The sequence below is a fragment of the Salvia miltiorrhiza genome, chromosome 7 (genome assembly GCF_028751815.1).
Source record: "Salvia miltiorrhiza cultivar Shanhuang (shh) chromosome 7, IMPLAD_Smil_shh, whole genome shotgun sequence".
NCBI lineage: Eukaryota > Viridiplantae > Streptophyta > Magnoliopsida > Lamiales > Lamiaceae > Salvia > Salvia miltiorrhiza.
This window is the reverse complement of record NC_080393.1, coordinates 17,952,637-17,970,271: the sequence shown is the minus strand read 5'-3', so window position 1 is coordinate 17,970,271 and position 17,635 is coordinate 17,952,637. Positions and strand designations below refer to the sequence as shown.

General features: G+C 34.0%; 3 protein-coding genes across 5 annotated transcripts; 2 read left to right on the top strand and 1 right to left on the bottom strand.

Annotated features, from left to right (window-relative positions):
• Positions 1-2,902: 2,902 nt before the first annotated feature.
• LOC130991171 (leucine-rich repeat protein 1-like) lies at positions 2,903-4,374 on the top strand. 2 transcript variants are annotated; one of them, XM_057915254.1, is made up of 7 exons: positions 2,903-3,108; positions 3,187-3,319; positions 3,383-3,454; positions 3,574-3,717; positions 3,799-3,870; positions 3,963-4,034; positions 4,166-4,374. In XM_057915254.1, the coding sequence occupies exons 1-7, from the start codon at positions 3,030-3,032 to the stop codon at positions 4,236-4,238; spliced, it is 645 nt and encodes a 214-aa protein (XP_057771237.1). In that variant the 5' UTR covers positions 2,903-3,029; the 3' UTR covers positions 4,239-4,374. The 2 variants fall into 2 exon arrangements, with proteins under 2 accessions (XP_057771237.1, XP_057771239.1); XM_057915256.1 differs by lacking the exon at positions 2,903-3,108 and having other exon boundaries at positions 3,181-3,319; positions 3,579-3,717.
• Positions 4,375-5,444: 1,070 nt separating this feature from the next.
• On the bottom strand, positions 5,445-13,784 carry LOC130991170 (uncharacterized protein At2g33490-like). 2 transcript variants are annotated; one of them, XM_057915252.1, is made up of 11 exons: positions 13,435-13,784; positions 12,297-12,369; positions 11,272-11,346; positions 10,753-10,814; positions 10,608-10,676; positions 10,025-10,053; positions 9,724-9,931; positions 9,364-9,636; positions 9,171-9,224; positions 6,731-7,731; positions 5,446-5,663 (listed from the first exon to the last, which is right to left on the bottom strand). In XM_057915252.1, the coding sequence occupies exons 1-10, from the start codon at positions 13,543-13,545 to the stop codon at positions 6,754-6,756; spliced, it is 1,932 nt and encodes a 643-aa protein (XP_057771235.1). In that variant the 5' UTR covers positions 13,546-13,784; the 3' UTR covers positions 5,446-5,663; positions 6,731-6,753. The 2 variants fall into 2 exon arrangements, with proteins under 2 accessions (XP_057771236.1, XP_057771235.1); XM_057915253.1 differs by lacking the exons at positions 10,753-10,814; positions 13,435-13,784 and having other exon boundaries at positions 5,445-5,663; positions 12,297-12,373.
• Positions 13,785-14,609: 825 nt separating this feature from the next.
• On the top strand, positions 14,610-16,759 carry LOC130993919 (RHOMBOID-like protein 3). The gene is made up of 5 exons (XM_057918954.1): positions 14,610-14,682; positions 15,413-15,651; positions 15,771-15,971; positions 16,180-16,430; positions 16,577-16,759. Exons 1-5 carry the CDS (start codon positions 14,610-14,612, stop codon positions 16,686-16,688), a joined length of 876 nt encoding a protein of 291 aa, XP_057774937.1. The 3' UTR covers positions 16,689-16,759.
• The last annotated feature ends 876 nt before the right edge of the window (positions 16,760-17,635 follow it).

The following is a 17,635-nucleotide window of genomic DNA, read 5'->3' as shown; positions in this document are numbered from 1 at the left end:
TTTCATCATCAAATGATTTAAAATTATTTAATAACTATAATTATTATTACACTTTGTATAGGGTTGAAGTTTTATATTTTTAAATTCAGAATTTTATTGAGTAATTGACTTGGATTATTTTATTTAAAATATATTTTATACTTATATTTTAATTTTATTTAATATTTATATTTATTTATTTAAATATGTCATTTAATTTCAATGTTTGCCGTGCGATGGACGGATAGACATACTTAATAGTAAATCATAAAAAAAATTCTTTTATCACAAACCTATAAGGGTGAGGGACCAACTCAATAAAATCTTGACAATGACCCCAACTAACAATAGTAAAAGTAATAATTAGATTAAGTTAAATTATTTTATGAATTATACATTACCACATTCATTGCGTACATAAACTTTTCTTGCTTTCCTTCTTCTCCAAATGAATCAGATAGAATTTGGACTAAGAAGGTTCCCCTACAGCCCCTACTCATGATGACCATCCAGTTATTCAAAAGATTAATGCTAAACAGCCACATTATGACCACCCATAATTTACCTAAATAAAAAATAATTTAATTTATTTAACTTATTTGTTAAAATATAAATAAGATTTAGTTATTTTATCATATTCTCTACATTGTAATTATTTTTTTGTAACTTTTTGGTAATTTTTTTATTTTTATTAAAAATAAATTTAAAAAAATGCAAAAAAAAAAATAAGTACAATGTAGAGAATATAGTAAAATAACTAAATCCTATTTTTATTTTAAAAAATAAATTAAATAAATCAAGATTTTCCTTATCATACTAGTGTGTGGGTGACCACAATGTAGCTGCATATATTTATTATATTCAAAACTAGGTTCTAAACTAAACAAAATTCGACAATAAAGTCAATCCATTGTCCCAATTCAAACATCTAATTCCAGGCAAAAGATAAATAATAATAATAATAATAATAATAATAATAATAATAATAATAATAATAATAATAATAATAATAATAATAATAATAATAATAATAATAATAATAATAATAATAATAATAATAATAAATGAGGGCTATAATGGTTGGTTGCACCATCTGTCTGTATCCCACTGTATTCAAAGGCCGTGTCTTATCACATCTACCTGATCGTGTTGCTAAGGAATTTGCTATATCATTTTATTTGTGAATAAATAACATTTTCTATTTTTAAGAAATATAGTACATTTGATAAAGAGCAAACATGTTTCTTAAAATAAAGAAAAATTGATTGAGACCAACCTTCATTAGTCAAGTATGTGCCCGACAACCACAGACTCCTACATAATTAAATTTTCAAGATTTTGCACCTTAAATTAAGTATGCACTTAACCATGTTAGCCATAATTTTTTAATGGAATTATAGTACAGAAATCTGAAGTAATCAAAGACAAATCTCCTCGAAACCAACTATTGTTTTCTTGTTTTGCTCCTACACCTAAATTTTCGAGGACTTCATCTCAACTCATATTTAATTATTTGGGTTTAATTCATCATTTATTTTACTTATAAACTATGTAGCCGGTGGATAAAGTAGGGTGATAGTTAATTTTTGTGTTAATAATGTTTTATGTTTTGAGTTTTCAGTGTTTTTTATAAAATATTTTGATTTTTTATTTTTTCTTAAAAATATTTGAACTTTAAATATTTTTTATAAAATATTCTGTTATATAAAATTAGGTAGTAGAAAAATAACTTTTCTCAAATTGATTGCAGCCAAGTTATGACTCCTACACTATCAAGTTGATAATTCAAGACTTCACCGACAAAAAGAGTTATTTTCATCATCGAATTTTGTATAATGAGATATTTTATAAAAAAATATTGAAAGTTTGGAGTTTTTAAGAAAAAACGAAAGTTGAGAACATTTTATAAAAAATGTTAAAAGTTCGTAACACAAAATACTACTCCATCCGTCCCATGAAGCATGACACACTTCTTTTCCGCACGAGAATTAAGAAATTGGTATTTTGTGTGTTAAGTGTAGTAGGTGAAAAAGTGAAAATGTGAATTAAGGGTGAATTTTTTGCCATTTTTAGAAACGTGTCAAGCTTCGTGGGACAAACCAAAAAGGAAACTGTGTCATGCTTCGTGGGACGGAGGGAGTATTAAACCTTAAATTTTTTGTTTCATTTTAAAGATGTACCACGTGGCACAATCCTAGGGGTGGGAGCAATGCCCCGGGGGTCCAGCTGGCATACACACTATCGGTGTAATTCTCCCTCTAAAAAACGCAGGTAAATTAGGTATGTGATTTTTTTTTTGAAACTTAAATTAGATATGTGATTAATTGAAAGTGATTGGAACAGGCAAGATGATATTCAATGCTCATAGTAATTCAAAAATCAAAGAATCAGAAACCAAGTGATGGCATATCACTCATTTCATTTCATAATAATATCCATTTAGTGGATCTGTTCTTCAAAATCAAAGTTAAAACTAAATTTACCCATCGGCTGTATTAATTTAAGAATATGAATATTAATTCTGAGGGTAAAAAAATGGGGAGCAAACTGCCAGAGCTCTCTGCTGTGATTCCTTTTCTTTAGTCATTTTTCACAATTTGGTAAAAGGAAAAAAATGCATATTTAAATAAACTATGCTTCTTTTGAAAGAGATCCTTTTGTATTCTTCAACCACTGGTCCTCCACAATAAAAAGGGCCCTATTGTTTTGCTCAAATAGGAAAAAAAGTTGAAAAGTTAAATCCCAATTAACGCAAAATGAGAATATGCACAATCTTGAAATTGGTAAACAAATAGCCATCTATTGAGATTGTTGAGACCACCAGCAAATTAAAAAATAAAAAACACACACTAGTGTGTGACACAGAGCCCCACAGTGACAGAACCAACATCTACTATGTGGTGTTGGCCTCAACAATTGACTACTCCCTTTTATTGGCTCTATAAATTCCCCAACATGGATTAAGATTCCCTGCCCTTATATTCCTTTCTTTCTTCCTAACATAAAAACATAATAACACACCAATCTTTTTCTGAAAAATTGAAGAATTCATGGCGCTGAGGATTCCTCTCCATCTCCATCTACTGCTCCTAATTCATTTAATAGCACCCATATATGCAAATTTAGAAGGTAAAGATTCATGCTTTATACAACACTAAGTGCATTTGGTTGAAGATTTTTGATTTTATATATTTTGGTGGGAATTAGGAGATGCTCTTTATGCATTGAGGAGGGCTGTGAATGACCCAGAAAATGTTTTACAAAGCTGGGATCCTACCTTGGTGGACCCCTGCACTTGGTTTCATGTCACTTGTGATGCTCAAAATAGAGTCACTAGGCTGTAAGTACTCATGCTTTACATTCTTCATGGGATTTTCATTTCAACAATGTTTAAATTTGGCAGTGATCTTGGAAATGCAAAGCTCTCAGGGAAGCTTGTTCCTGAGTTGGGGAAGCTCCAGAGGCTCCAGTATCTGTGAGTGCATTCATTATTATTAATTTTTTTCCTTCAGTATCTGTTAAGGAGAAATTTGAGAGGTAATTCATGATTAAACTAAGAAGGAAAAGGAGGTAATGCATTAATTTTATTGGTAGGGAAGTGTACATGAACAAGTTGATGGGGCCCATTCCAGCTGAACTGGGACAATTGAGGAGTCTGGTGAGCCTTGATTTATACCACAATAACCTCACTGCTTCCATCCCTCCTTCTTTGTCCAATCTTTCCAATCTCAAGTTCTTGTAAGTTTAAATCCTATTTCCAACTTGTGTTGTGATCATCTTTGTTTTGCTTCTAACCTTGTGAGACACCCATGTCTTTAGGCGTCTAAATGGTAATAGACTCACAGGGAGGATACCAAGGGACCTCACCAAGCTTGCAAACCTCAAGATTCTGTCAGCCCTTTCTCTTGCAACTTATTCTTTACTACCTAATTCATGGTTATATATATATTTGGATTGAGAGTTGGTTCCTTTTTTTGATGCAGCGATGTGTCCAATAATGATTTGTGTGGTACAATTCCTACATCTGGTTCATTCTCTAAACTCACAGAAGAAAGGTAATGCAAAGTTGGATACTAGTTTTTTCAACATGTATACTAATAGTGTTTGAACTTCTACAAGAAATTGATGCTCATTTTTGGGAGTGATTTTTTTTTTTTTTTTGTTTCTATCCATATTTTTGTTGCAGTTTTATGAACAACTCAAGATTAGAAGGGCCTGAGCTGATGGGGTTTGTGAAATACGACGTTGGAGGGTGCTAATGGATTATGCATAATTATTTTTTAGGACTTTTAAAATGTCACTCTAATTTCTAAGTTGAACCAGGCCTTGAATGTCTTGTATGATTCTCCTGGAGACCGCTTCTTTACTTCAAACATGCAATTTAGGAATTTTATACATCCTGGAAAACCATAATCTCATGGATATTTATGGTTAATCATCGAGCTGATTATTATGAATGGATTCAATTAATTATAAATAAAATGAAATTTTGATGAAAGGGGGGAAGGGGAAGTAAATTATTAAGATTTACATACACAAGGATAAAAAAAAATTATTATTACTAGATTAATTTCGATCTTATGATTGGTAATTGAGTGAATGTGGGTGAAATACATTCATTTGTCAATAATCTAATGTATTATGAAAAAACGGGAAACACAAATTTAGCGAAATGGTGAGACAATTTCTTTTCCATAAATTAGGGAGTAGTTTGATGGGAGATGAGACTTATAATATTTCGAATCTAAATTCATATTTAATAATATATTTGTAATTGCCAATGAAGTCTAGCTCGGCAAAACTGAGGCACCCAAAGACTCTATTTTGTGAAAGGTCTTTGACTCTTGCATTCAATCTCGTCTTTGTGCGGATAATTTTCCCACTTTTGTGTAGGTAGCTCATCATAGCCCATCAGTAATAGAAGTCGGCCATGGCATACACGGATGCAGTCGAATCGGAGAAATTTGCCATTAAAATTGGAATTAGATAAGTTTATTTGTACATTGAATTACTTTTATTAGAAATAAAAATTCTGGTTTGAATCTTTTATAATTTTCATAATAAAAAATAACAAAATATATACACGTATATATTATTGATGGTCTCAAAGAAAGTCGTACATTAACACCGACGTAAATACAATTATACCAAGTGGTAATGCAAAAGTAAAAATAGATGAATATAAAAGGCAATGAATTATCTCAAAAAAGATGTAATAAAAAATAAATTACACCGGGCCTGACGAGTGGATATTACATTGTAAAGTTGTTATTCTCCGCCAAGGCTCGCTTCTGAAAGCTCATGAATTCATGATTAAAACCAATAAATAGCTGCCTGCACATGAATATATGAATACAAATTATGAAATCTTACATAGGCCTACTTATCTCCTTCAACAAACTTTCATGAACTTTAAGCCCAGAAACCGCATTTAATTTCTTCTACACAAGGATAACCAGCTTCTGTGTTGCTCATACGGAGTCCATTTATTCATTTCAAGATCTGTTACTCCTCATCCATTATGTTACGAAATTACGAGTTTTGTTCGACAACCAAGCAAAATTTCAACAAAATTAGTGGTACTTTTTACATGACTAACAAAATTTCAAGGACTAACTAGTAAGCTATTCACATGGTCTGTGCAATGGATGAACACTGCAGCTATATCCCCGTCTTCAAATCACCTGTTGAAATTCAAAATCAAACATCAGCAAAAAAACAACATTCCCAAAATAAAAATTGCATAATACATAACTAACAGATTCAGAAACTTTTCATTTTTCATAAGTTGATGCTATGAATCAAACCTGCAAATCTGATTCATACTTGAGTCTTGAAAATATATAATTCTCTGCAGTCCATCATATGCTTGATATGAAAAATGGGACCATGATTCCCAATGGAAATAGTGAACATAAGAGTACCCAGGTCTACCAGAGGATATATTTTAACTATATTAAGCAAAAGGGAACCACTAGTGGATTATGTAGCAATTGGAATATTTATCATATTCCACTTAACCATACAAGTCAAGTTTGCATTCAAACTATAGTTTAATACACTTGGCATGTGTCTATGGGTCCAATATGAGATATGATAGCAAATGGCAGAACCTGATCAAATTTCCAATATACAAGTACTGGACATCCACCCAATTCACACACTAACCAAATCAGATGACTCATGCAAAAATTTACCAACTAAAAAGTAAAAAGCGAAGCTGTGGCTCATTAAACTGAAGGCTCTCAGCAGTCAGCATCCCAATTCAATGCTTCTATTCACCAGCTCATAATTAAAGCTATAGGCACATTTATACTTAATTATAGCATGATAATTACATCAATCTCCTCTCTGTTTGTAGACATTTTTCATTATGCAGCTATTTATTCTTGTGAATCCTCCTTATATTTCTTTCAGACATCCACACTTAGTCAAAGACAGATATGAGAACACCATTATTATTTCCAAGCTAGTTTCTATATTAGTATTAGAGATTCAAACACGTAAATACATTTTCCTGTCAAAACACCAACATATATATATAATAGATATGTTAATTGCTGACTACAAGCATTAAAAAATGGATATGAATTTGAATACTTGGTTAGAGTTTGCTGAGTGAAACCATTTGCATCCTATGCTCTGCCCTAAACAGCTGTTGCTAATTTGCTGTAACCTAATTAGAAGTTTACCTTATTTGAGAATCAATATTAAGATGCATATGTAGCTGGGCTGATAAATTTACAATTACCTTTTACGTGACTTGCTGGCTAATCACCTAGATGATGGTTGGGTATTTGGTAAGGCTGGGGGAGGTGAAGAACTATCTTCTTTCATCTTCAATTGAGAACCTCTTAGAGGAATGCGCAATGCTGCTTCCATCGAACCTCCAACTGGAATTGAGTAGCTGCGTGATAATCCCTGGGGCGGGGTTGGGAGTCTGGATGCTGCTATAGACGATGTTGATACACGAGTAGCAGACATCTCATTTCTTTTCGATATTAAGGGGCCCGAATGAGCAAAGCGATTTGGGTGCCTTGTAGCAGCCATATGAGCTGGTGGTCGAGGAAGCTCATGAAGTTCACTTATCTTAGGCGAGGACACAAAATTGGTTGAAACATGTGAAGACAATTTTGGGTTTGATGTTGGCCGAGGCATCGGGGTGCGCAATAAGGATCCAGAAAATGAGGGAGGGAAGGCTGATGAGACAATGGGACCACTGGCTGTTAACTTTGGGTTATTTGACCATGGCTTTCCAGTTAATGGGCCAGAGAACGCTTGTCTTTTAGCTTTCTTAGCATTGGACGCTAAATTTGGATCAAGTCGAGTAAATGAAAGGCCTTCTGATAATGGAGAGGGCAAGACACTGGCTTTTATGGTGGTGTTGCTCTCTTTGAGTACTGATTGTGTGTCTAAGATGATGGGACCAGACAATTTATCTTTTTCCCCAAGTCTTTCATACTTGTTCTGATTGATGGGAGATGAATGGCGAAGGTTGGAGTCTGCTAGTCTTGTTTGAGGAGCTTCACTAAATAATTTCCCAGATCTTGGAGTTTTTGTCTCATCTGGAGTGGGTAGTACATAAGAAGAGAACTTACGTGATGGTGAAGGTCCCATCTGTGCTGTTCGCTCAGCTGAATCAAGTTTTCTTTGAGGAAAGAGAGGTGCGGATTTGCTGACCGCTCCGGCCCCTCTCTGAAAGAGAGGTGCGGAGAGAGAGAGAGGATTTTGGCGAGGAGCTTGTAAGATCTCCTGCATGGACGGAACTACATCATCTTGGGTTATTGATAAAAATAATGAAGAGAACTATAAAAGTAGAAGACCTTGCATTCAAAGTGCATACAGAAAAAGAACATGCGGCAAACTAAATTCTCATTGCCTAGTGTGAAATATGTTTATCTGAAAAACGATGAATCTTTACATATATTGAACTTGTGAACTACATCCATATCCACAGTCAAGAACTTAAGACAATCTTTCTTATGACCCAAACAAATGTCTTCAGAAGTTCAGTTCTTAACTCCTCTGGACCAAATCAATAGATATCCTTATCGCTATAATCAGAAACACAAAAATTGCATGAACCCTAGCATGATTCATTCAGCTTATGCCTTTAGATTCTTCTAATCATTCAAGGGGATAATTACTATAACTAACCAGAGTTATAGGGATTTACTCCCAAAAACTTAACATGCTTCATTCAGTTATCACATGCCTATTCAGGCATTTAGGTTCTGTAAAGGGGATAATAAGAGAAAACTACCCTGATATTTACAAACACAACATACACCTGGAAGTTAAAAATCATAAATTTATAAAGCATATGTTTGCCCCAAGCCCCCAGCCCCCCTGTAAGTTTTAATAAAAAAAATTAGTAACTGCAAAATTTTAATATGAAGATGAATCATAGCTCCTACCATATTATGATCATTAATTAATTAATTTGAAGAAAAAAAAGTTGTTTAAAAATCATTAGGACAAACTGGTTTTGAAGAGCTTATAAGATGCTTTTAGTGTCTACAAGATGTTAGATCTCATTATAAGTATATTGTTGAAGTGCTTGGGGAGTATATTATTGTGAGACTTATAAGATATAAATAAGGATAATTCATAACTAGAATTTAAAGGTCCTACAAAATAAGATCTGTGGTACTAAGTTAGGATCTCATTAACTATCTAAGAACAACTCAAGATCCTAATATTTAATCTTCATAGGGGTAAGTTGGATGGCATGAGGAAGGAGGATGCAAGTGCATGTCCCCAATCTACTGGATTAATGTCAACGCACAGCATAAGATTCTTTTCTTTAACAATTCTACCAAACACTTTTAAGGAACTTATAAGCTCCAAACACGATATACATATGCGAATAAGCACTGTTTGCAGAATTTGCTATTAGTATGCTACTGTAACTCATGATGACCAGGTACTTGCACAGTTTCAGAACACAAAACCATTCCTTAAGTAACAATTAACAAATAATGTCTCAAATCTCATGCAAAGCAATTCCTAACTCCATTAACTAAGATAAAAGTTCAAAAAGAAAAAGAAAAAAGAGAGAACAACTTAGAGAATCAAATGTAAAAAAGCATCACATGTGATTTTAAGTATTATTCAGACAAAGTATCTCGCCGCTGTCAAGTAGGAGGTGGACTACGCCATTGGCATTAGCACAGGACAAGAAACCTTACCTTTGCAGGGGCCAATTTAAGGTCAGGAGAGAACTTCACATCAGCATTATCCAACTGCAGAAGGTAAAGTCATTGAGTAAGTGGTAAAGTCTTTGGACATGCCGCCAAGCAAACACGTACAACAAGGCAATGCGATAATTCAAAATTCCTTTCGTTTGACTATTAAAGATTACTTTACAGCAGTAGATGTTACCTCCATTGAGTTTTCTGATGCAGGAACTTCTTGCTGTTGACCATTTTGTCCATAGTCAAAACTCAATTCTGCATCATGCATTTCAGAACCATCTTCGGTATCATCATCCCCGTCACTTTCATCATCGTCGTCATCATCATCATCATCAAGAATTTCACGTCCATCATCTTGGAGTCCGCTAAAATGGTAATCAATATGTAGCTGTTCAGCAAGCAACCTGACATGTGGCTCAATTGCCTCCAAAGATCTTGCTGCCCTCTTGAAGAAGTACAACTGTTGTGAAAGTGAAGGCTCACTCATAAATAAGTTTATGGTATGGAATCAGAAATCTTGAACTTACAATGCGGGAAAAAGTATAACCTGTGCAGCATGATGCCTAGATGCCTGTGTTAGAAAACTACGGGATTGCCCTTGTTTTAGGGATTTCATGCGAAAGACAAAAACATTTGCCTCTTCGTCATATTCATCATGGGCTTCTTGAAGCTGAGGAGAATGAAAATGTTCGCTTTTACTGTTCCTTAACCTCGCTTTTTCTTTTTGTTTGTTCAGCAAATCATCATATAGTTCTCTGAAAAATAATGTTTTCACAGATTGATCAAATAGAAGACTGAAAAAGTGAACCTCTGAAGCCGATAAAACAAAGAAAGAAGTTAGTTTGGACCTTTTTTCATCACATCGCCTCTTCATCTCCTGCACAAAAGGGAAAAGGGACCAAGATAAACAGCTGTAGGCACGGATTGCAGGCAAAAAGCAAAAAATATAAGCATACTCTGGAGAGTGGAGCCTTTTATGTATTAAGCCTAGATGTTACAATTACCACAGTACATAATCTACATTGTTAAACACTGCTGGTCACCAGGCCCAGTCACAAACAATAAGCAGCCAAATACAAGCCAGGTACGGCCGTACGGGTACAGGGCAGATAAAGAGATATTGCTCAACTAAGTATTAATAGAATGCTTCTAGCAATATAGGGAAGAAATCCAAGGAAAGCCTCTGAATATTATTTAAGCTATCTAAAAGAAAAGCATGTCCACTTTTCAAAGCATAATGAACAGGGGATTCATCCATGCTCTATTTCATAATATAAAGATTATTATTAGGGAATTGGACTAAAAAAATTTCTGAACCGAAACAATGGGCAGAGCAGCTATTGATTCACAATTTTAAGAGGAAAGTAATATCAAGAAGGGGAAAGAGACAAGGAAAGAATAAACCACAGCAAAATATCTATTTGGGCATACCTCTACAATCCGAAGTTCATTTAGAAGAGACTCTGATGGGATTGTGATTGTCTGAAATATATGTGTTCTCTGAAATGCAAGACATGTATTAACAGAAAGGCTTAACTCGGGAAATAGAACTAATTTATAGGTTATTAAAACTCACATAACCATCAATAAGTTTCTGAAGTTCAAACTGTTTTTTCCCTAGCATTAATAATACCTTCCCTGAAAAACAAAGGCTATTAATTATTTCGAGGAAAAGTATGCATGCATACTAATTTAGTGCATAACTATGATTATAAAGAAACAGCAATAAGAAAGAAATCTGACAGATCCTCTAGCATTGCCACAGGATGAAACTAGTTCAGTAGAATAAGGTTAGCAGTCTAATAATGCTTGCTACATTTTCTCACGACAAAACTCAAATTTAGTAAATGGAAATGCAATTGATGCTACTAATATGTAACAGACTTTGTACTCACTCATTCAACTAGAAGCGAAATGGAACAATTTGAACAAGTCCCATCTCAAACTGAAGGTGGGGACATAAACACCAATATGCAATGGATATTAGTTTTCTTTCAGAAATACCCACATATGCACAACTTTATAGTACAAACATATTATACAGACCAGCAATTATCCTCAACATCTTTCATATACAAGCAGGAGAAATGCTTACCACTTTCTTCGTCGTCATTCAGGGCTGTTTTTTCAAGAAGACAATCACCCATCTCCCTTAATGATTCTGAAAATTCTGAAAGTGCAGGGAGTTGGTTAAAAGAAAATTACAAAATGCTTATGTAAATTATAATAACTGAAAGAATACCAAAACATCTAAAGGAGGACAAATTATTCAAAGTTTATCACATTAAAAATTCCCAAGGAAACACCACATATGAAGCAACAAATCATAAAAGAGATCATCTATTTACATACAAGGACGAGAACTTGTCTACATAGGGATTGAAACTGAACTTATGAACAAATGGGAGTGCTAACGAAACTATGAATAATGCAACTTCATGCTCTTTCAGTTCAGTAAAAAAATATAATCATTTCCCTAATAAACCATCAGGGTAACAGTTGCCAAGTATACAATAATGAAATTGCATGCCTCACAGAGTAGATGTCCAGAGTTAGTGACTTATTAAAAATTTAGTCCTTTTGCCAAAAGGCAATGATCATTGCAGAATCAAAGAAACAGAGAGGAAAATAAAAAACCTAATTGAGGTTGTGCATAAGAATAAAAAAACTTTTGTTAAACATGTATGTTTAAATGCTTAGGGCAAAATATATGGTAGAAAGTAAGATGCATTTTCTATAAGTACAGATGAATCAAAAAATGACAATGATGGCACAAGGAAAAGAAAACCTGGCTCTCTAGGAGAAAATTCAATTGCAGGTGCTCTACATTATAAACGTATACAAGAAACAAAAGAAGCATAGTAGAGAAGTGGTAACATGGTAATTCGATGAATTCCCTGAAAGGACCTAAAAGTGCTACTAAAGCGCTCTTCCATGTGCCTAATGCTAAATAAAAAGTAGCACAAATTTACCAGGTTGCATTAGATACAGACAGTGAGCCTTTTTTTATATATACAAACCAAACCGTTTCAAAATCAAAGACTAATGGATGATTCAAATTCGTAACATGTCAATGTGCAGCATCAAGAATAGAAAGTGTTCTTCTAATCATTGAGATACCATATACACTGTTTGCAGTTGCGGCTGCAGCTGACAGTAGCCTATCATAGCAGTCTCTCATATCAATCATGTCCTGATAAACACACAACAAATTTTCACATCAAAATTTGAAAATCATAAAAGAATGTAGCCAACGGAAAAAGTTTTGGGAGGAAATTGGCGAAGGACATAAAAGAATACCCACCAATAAATCTAAGACACTGTATATCATTTCAAGGCCAGATTAACCACCAATATAAACACATAATACCCTTACAACATCACCATGGACACGAGTAACCCAATTGCATAGTTATTGCAAAATAAATAAGGTAAGTGACCAATTCCAGACATAACAAAGGTGATACAGGAGTAAAATCAGTAAATTTTCACGTATGTGCTCACAGATATAATAACTCAATTATGATAGTTCTTTAGTGAAAGAGACAATGTGAAGAAGCCCCCACACTTCATCTGCTAAGGTTTCTCCTAAATTAATCAATTAAAGAGATGACATTGATAATCTACAACTGTTGTTTAATCATCTAGTCTTTCCCCAAATAATCTATAAACAAGGAAAGCTATAGACGTCACGGGAAAAAATCAAACTTCATTTATTAAACTATGTATATACTATATAGCAAAAGCAAACTCAATTTATATACATTAAAAAAGGCTGAATTCATAGAATCGGCTTCCTTCTTTTCCATTTTCCCCCTCTTAAGGCTTTCTGAGTTTTCGAATGAATCTGTTGAAATTTATGGACAGACAATAAAGAAGCCATTGATTCGTTCACTGTTTAAGAAGCCACATACCTCAAATAAAACAACTGTCAGTAAAACTCAAAAACATGCAACAAAAACCATAGTTCGGATTGCGGATATTAACTTGTGATTCCAAATTAATGAGCACGTTGGCATACTTTATTAGATCACTGACCGGTCAAAGTTCCATCCATCTAGTTCGAATTTTGGAATGTTATGGCAAGAACAGTCGTAAACAACAAAAATCTCCGACTCCTGCAAATAAATTTCTCAAATCCCCAGCCACCCGCAATTTCCCACCAAATAATGCACATTAACCCAAAAGTGGAAAAAACAAAATAACAAAGTTGGTTATCTCCTGTTTCTTCTGGGACCAAACTGTAGCACAAAAGTACCTGAGTAGCTCGAGCGTGCTCATCTAGAGACACGGATTGGTGCTGCTTTTGCGCTCTTCTATCGTGCCTATGCGAAGCAAATTTTTGCAATTTCTTCAGCGATGTCTTCATCTCGTTCAGTTTTTTTCCCTCAAAAACAAGGTTTCGCAGAATACACGGAAACAAATGCAATCGACATACGCGGCAGCGCTTATATTAGGAGAAAGCGTCAGAGTAGAATAGACAAGTGACAAAGAAACCCTAGATGAAATTGAAGGCGTAGAGAGGGAATAATGGGGCGCGGAGCGAGAAGGCGGTCACCATTTTTGGTTACGTCAAAGCTGTTAGAAAAGGAAAACTAGTAGTATGTCTACTTTTCTATTTTCCTTTTTAAGCTTTTTTTATTTCTATTTTTAATTTAATTTTTTGGGATAGATTCGAGGATTAGCGAGAGTTTGACTTATCGAGCTAACCAGAATTCTGAATTCCTCCCTTTTTCTGTCAATTAAAAAAAAAATGATGGTATGTAGTAATTTTAAAAGGTTTCGAATTTTTTTTTTCACACACACGAAACCAATTTTCAACTTTTCCAAAATTATTTTTTTTCAAAACTTTGTAATAGTATAAAGTTTCAGCCCGCAAGTTTCACAAATAAAAGTATCATTTCTACGTATGTATGATATCAGGTTTACATAGATAATAAGAATGTGTAAATATTCATTTAAAAATAATACGTTAAAGACTAAGGTACGTCCTCCGTCCACGAAAGAACTTTTAGAAGAAAGTGGAGTTGTGAAAAAATGAAAGTAAGAGTAATTATAAGTTGTTGGGTATAGTTCAAAAATAGATACTTATAAAAAAAATTTGTGGACGTTCCAAAAAGGAAAGATAGAAAATTCTTTGGTGGACGGATGAAATATATCTTAAATTATCAATATTTTTTCGATTTTTTCAGAAGATATCGATTTTAATCAATTAATATTTGAAGTATAAGAAACTATATAAATCTATCACGCGACAAACTTTTCGATATTTAGAAAAGAGTTAGTGGTATTTTTTTTTTTTTGAGAGGGAATCCATAGTCTTTATTTATTTAATATCGGCATGAACAATATTAAGAAGTCAAGTGAAAAATTCGGACTTTCAGATCATTACATCATAAGAAGATAAAGTAAAAAAAGCAAGCTCAGGCAACGATGACGACTCCTCGCCGCCACAGCGTGGCAGTGTGGCGGCACGACGACGTTGAGATCATACCCAACTATCAAGGCAATCACACCACCATGAATCAAGTCTACACTAATCCAATCAACACTGTTTATGGCGAGTTCTCTCTTATATTATTTACGTTCAAATTCGGTGTTTGCAAAGTTATCCTAAATGCAACAAAGGTGTCGAAGCTGAATAATGACTGGATTGGACTTTTTTTTAGGACATTATTTAGTTTGAACAGCTTAATTAAAAACTCAATCACGAATAATTATTGTTTGTTTACTCGATTATATACATATATACATATAAGTAAGTATACGTAAAATGGCTCCCCTAAAAAAAGAGTATATGTAAAATGGCGAAGACCGATTGCTGTGAATGAATAAAACCATTGCAAAATTCCACGCTATTTTCTTCTTGGGCTGCGTCTACTTTGATGGATAAATTTATCCATGGAAAATGATGAATAATAAAATTTTATACCTTAAAATATCTCATTTATTTTCTAACATTTGACACAAAAGAGATGTTTACCATTTTTCCTTCCTTATTTTCACTTCAATGATGGATAATATTATCCACTAATTTTAGTGGATAATATTTTAGTGGATAATATTATCTATCATTGAAGTGAAAATAAGGAAGAAAAAATGGTAAACATCTCTTTTGTGTGTCAAATGTTGGAAAAGAAAGGAGACATTTGAAGGCATAAATTTTTGTTATCCTTTCTTTTCCATGGATAAATTTATCCATCAAAGTAAACGCAATCTTGGTGTTTAATTATCAGATGCGAAGAGGCTGATCGGCCGCAAATTCAGTGATCCAACGGTTAAGTGTGACGTAAAACTTTGGCCATTCAAGGTCATTCCTAACCCCACCGACAGGCCTATGATGGTAGTAGCATACAAAGGGGAGGAGAAACAGTTAACATATGAAGAGATCTCCTCAATGGTGCTCACCAAGATGAAGGATACCGTCGATGCATATCTTGGATCGACAGAGAAGAATGTTGTGGTGACACTGCCTGTTTATTTCAACGACTCTCAGCGCTAGGCAACCAAGTATGCCGGAGCATTCGTATATCATGTTATTTGGAAGTCCTGCTATAATCAATCATTCATTTTTTTTTTCTTTTTCAATATCAGAAACTTACATTTATATTTTTGATTTGTGTTTATGCAGTGCGTGTAGGGGTGATTAACCTGTTATCAGGTATCGGTGGGAGCATTCTATCTTCCATTTTCATTAGGAATACCATCTCTCTTGGAGCTTCTAGTGCTCTATTTGGACTTCTTGGAGCAATGTTATCAGAGTTATTTACTAACTGGACTATTTATACAAACAAGGTAAGTTCTGTAACCATCATAAGTATAGCACTTTCTAGACGCACCATACGGAGAAAAAAGACCTTAATCAGTTGATCTTATGTTTGAATACCGAGTGTTATATATTGTATAAAGAGAACATAAATTTTTTGTGGAAATCCATTGAGAAGGACTTTGAATTCCATAAGAAGTTGTTATGGAACTGCTCAGAATCTCCTTGTTTGAACAGGCGGTAGCTCTTTATACTCTAATTGTCATAATTGCAATCAACTTGGCCGTTGGAATTCTTCCACCTGTTGACAACTTTGCACATATTGGAGGCTTTCTTTCTGGTTTCCTCCTTGAATTTGTGCTTTTCGCTCGTCCCCAGTTTGGTTGGTTGGAAAGCCGAAATCGCCCAACTGATACCAGGCTGAAATCCAAATACACGGTCTACCAATACGTTTTCTGGATTGCTGCCACTATTTTGTTGATTGTCGGGTAAGATTTCCTTATGCCTTATACTTGATCTTGCATGAAGTTTATAATATGTATCTATCCATTCCACCATTTCCTTGCAAGTTCTAGTGCATCTCATGATGAGGTAAAATGACTGATCTTTATTGTCAATTTGCTCGATTCTGTAGATTCATAGTGGGATTGGTTATGCTGTTCAAGGGCAAAAATGCCAACGACAAATGCAGCTGGTGTCATTACCTGAGCTGCGTGCCTACATCAAGATGGAGTTGCGACAACTGATGTGGATTTCTCAGCCGGTTTGTGTTTGTTGTTGTTGTATATTTTTGGCCTTATTTCGACTCATTTCATGGTCTTCGTCGTATACAATTATGTTTGTTTGTTTGTTTAATTATAGCCATTTGTGTTTGCTATATTGTGTACATGCATGGTAATTAACATCGACGATATTGCTAAAGGAAATGCTAATGTTTTCTTTTTCCTCCCTCCTTGACTCAAGGTAATGTTAATATGTTAAAAAAGTTCGTTTTATTATGGTGTTTGTGTTATGCATATTAATATACTCCCTTCGTTCAAGAAAAAAAAGTCCCGCTTGAGAGTGGACACGGATTCTAATAAAAGAGGCACACTATGTAAGCTCAGAGCTTGCTATAAGCTTGAATCTTAGAGCATGGTCTGACCTAGATTCGGTTCATGGTGAACTCCAAATTAATATTGTTAGTTACATATATATATATATATATATATATATATATATATATATATAGGGGAGGGCTACAGTAAAAACACTTCTTAAAATATAAATATGAACGTTTTTTAATGTACGAATTTTATCCAATAGGGTTACGAATTCATCCAACATGGTTACGAATTGTGAAAAATAAATTTTTGCTACCTTTGGGATTCGAACCCAGGACCACGAATTCATCCAAAAGGGTTACGAATCAACCGTAGATCTTGATGATCTAAGGGCTGAAAATCATTTATATTTTATACACTTAAAAATGTTTTTATTCTAGCCCTCCCCTATATATATATATATATATGTGTGTGTAACAAATCCACAATTATGATTTATTAATCACAATTGGGATTTAATGAGGACAAATGTACTGTGAGTGTGCCTCTTGATTTCAAGGGATCGACAAGAATGATTTTTTTTTTGGGGGGGGGGGGGGGAATAATTCAAAATAAAATCACCAACTCGATTTTTGATTTTAGACAGCCTT

Excerpts from the sequence above, each read along its gene's own strand:
- LOC130991171 (XM_057915254.1), top strand. The coding sequence starts at position 3,030 with ATGGCGCTGAGGATTCCTCTCCATCTCCATCTACTGCTCCTAATTCAT. Across the intron at positions 3,320-3,382 it reads CAAAATAGAGTCACTAGGCT|TGATCTTGGAAATGCAAAGC; the intron begins GTAAGTACTCAT and ends TAAATTTGGCAG. Across the intron at positions 3,871-3,962 it reads CTTGCAAACCTCAAGATTCT|CGATGTGTCCAATAATGATT; the intron begins GTCAGCCCTTTC and ends TTTTTGATGCAG.
- LOC130991170 (XM_057915252.1), bottom strand. The coding sequence starts at position 13,545 with ATGAAGACATCGCTGAAGAAATTGCAAAAATTTGCTTCGCATAGGCAC. Across the intron at positions 9,637-9,723 it reads CTAGGCATCATGCTGCACAG|TTGTACTTCTTCAAGAGGGC; the intron begins GTTATACTTTTT and ends CTTTCACAACAG. Across the intron at positions 9,225-9,363 it reads CATCAGAAAACTCAATGGAG|TTGGATAATGCTGATGTGAA; the intron begins GTAACATCTACT and ends TACCTTCTGCAG.
- LOC130993919 (XM_057918954.1), top strand. The coding sequence starts at position 14,610 with ATGACGACTCCTCGCCGCCACAGCGTGGCAGTGTGGCGGCACGACGAC. Across the intron at positions 15,972-16,179 it reads GGACTATTTATACAAACAAG|GCGGTAGCTCTTTATACTCT; the intron begins GTAAGTTCTGTA and ends TTGTTTGAACAG. Across the intron at positions 16,431-16,576 it reads ACTATTTTGTTGATTGTCGG|ATTCATAGTGGGATTGGTTA; the intron begins GTAAGATTTCCT and ends TCGATTCTGTAG.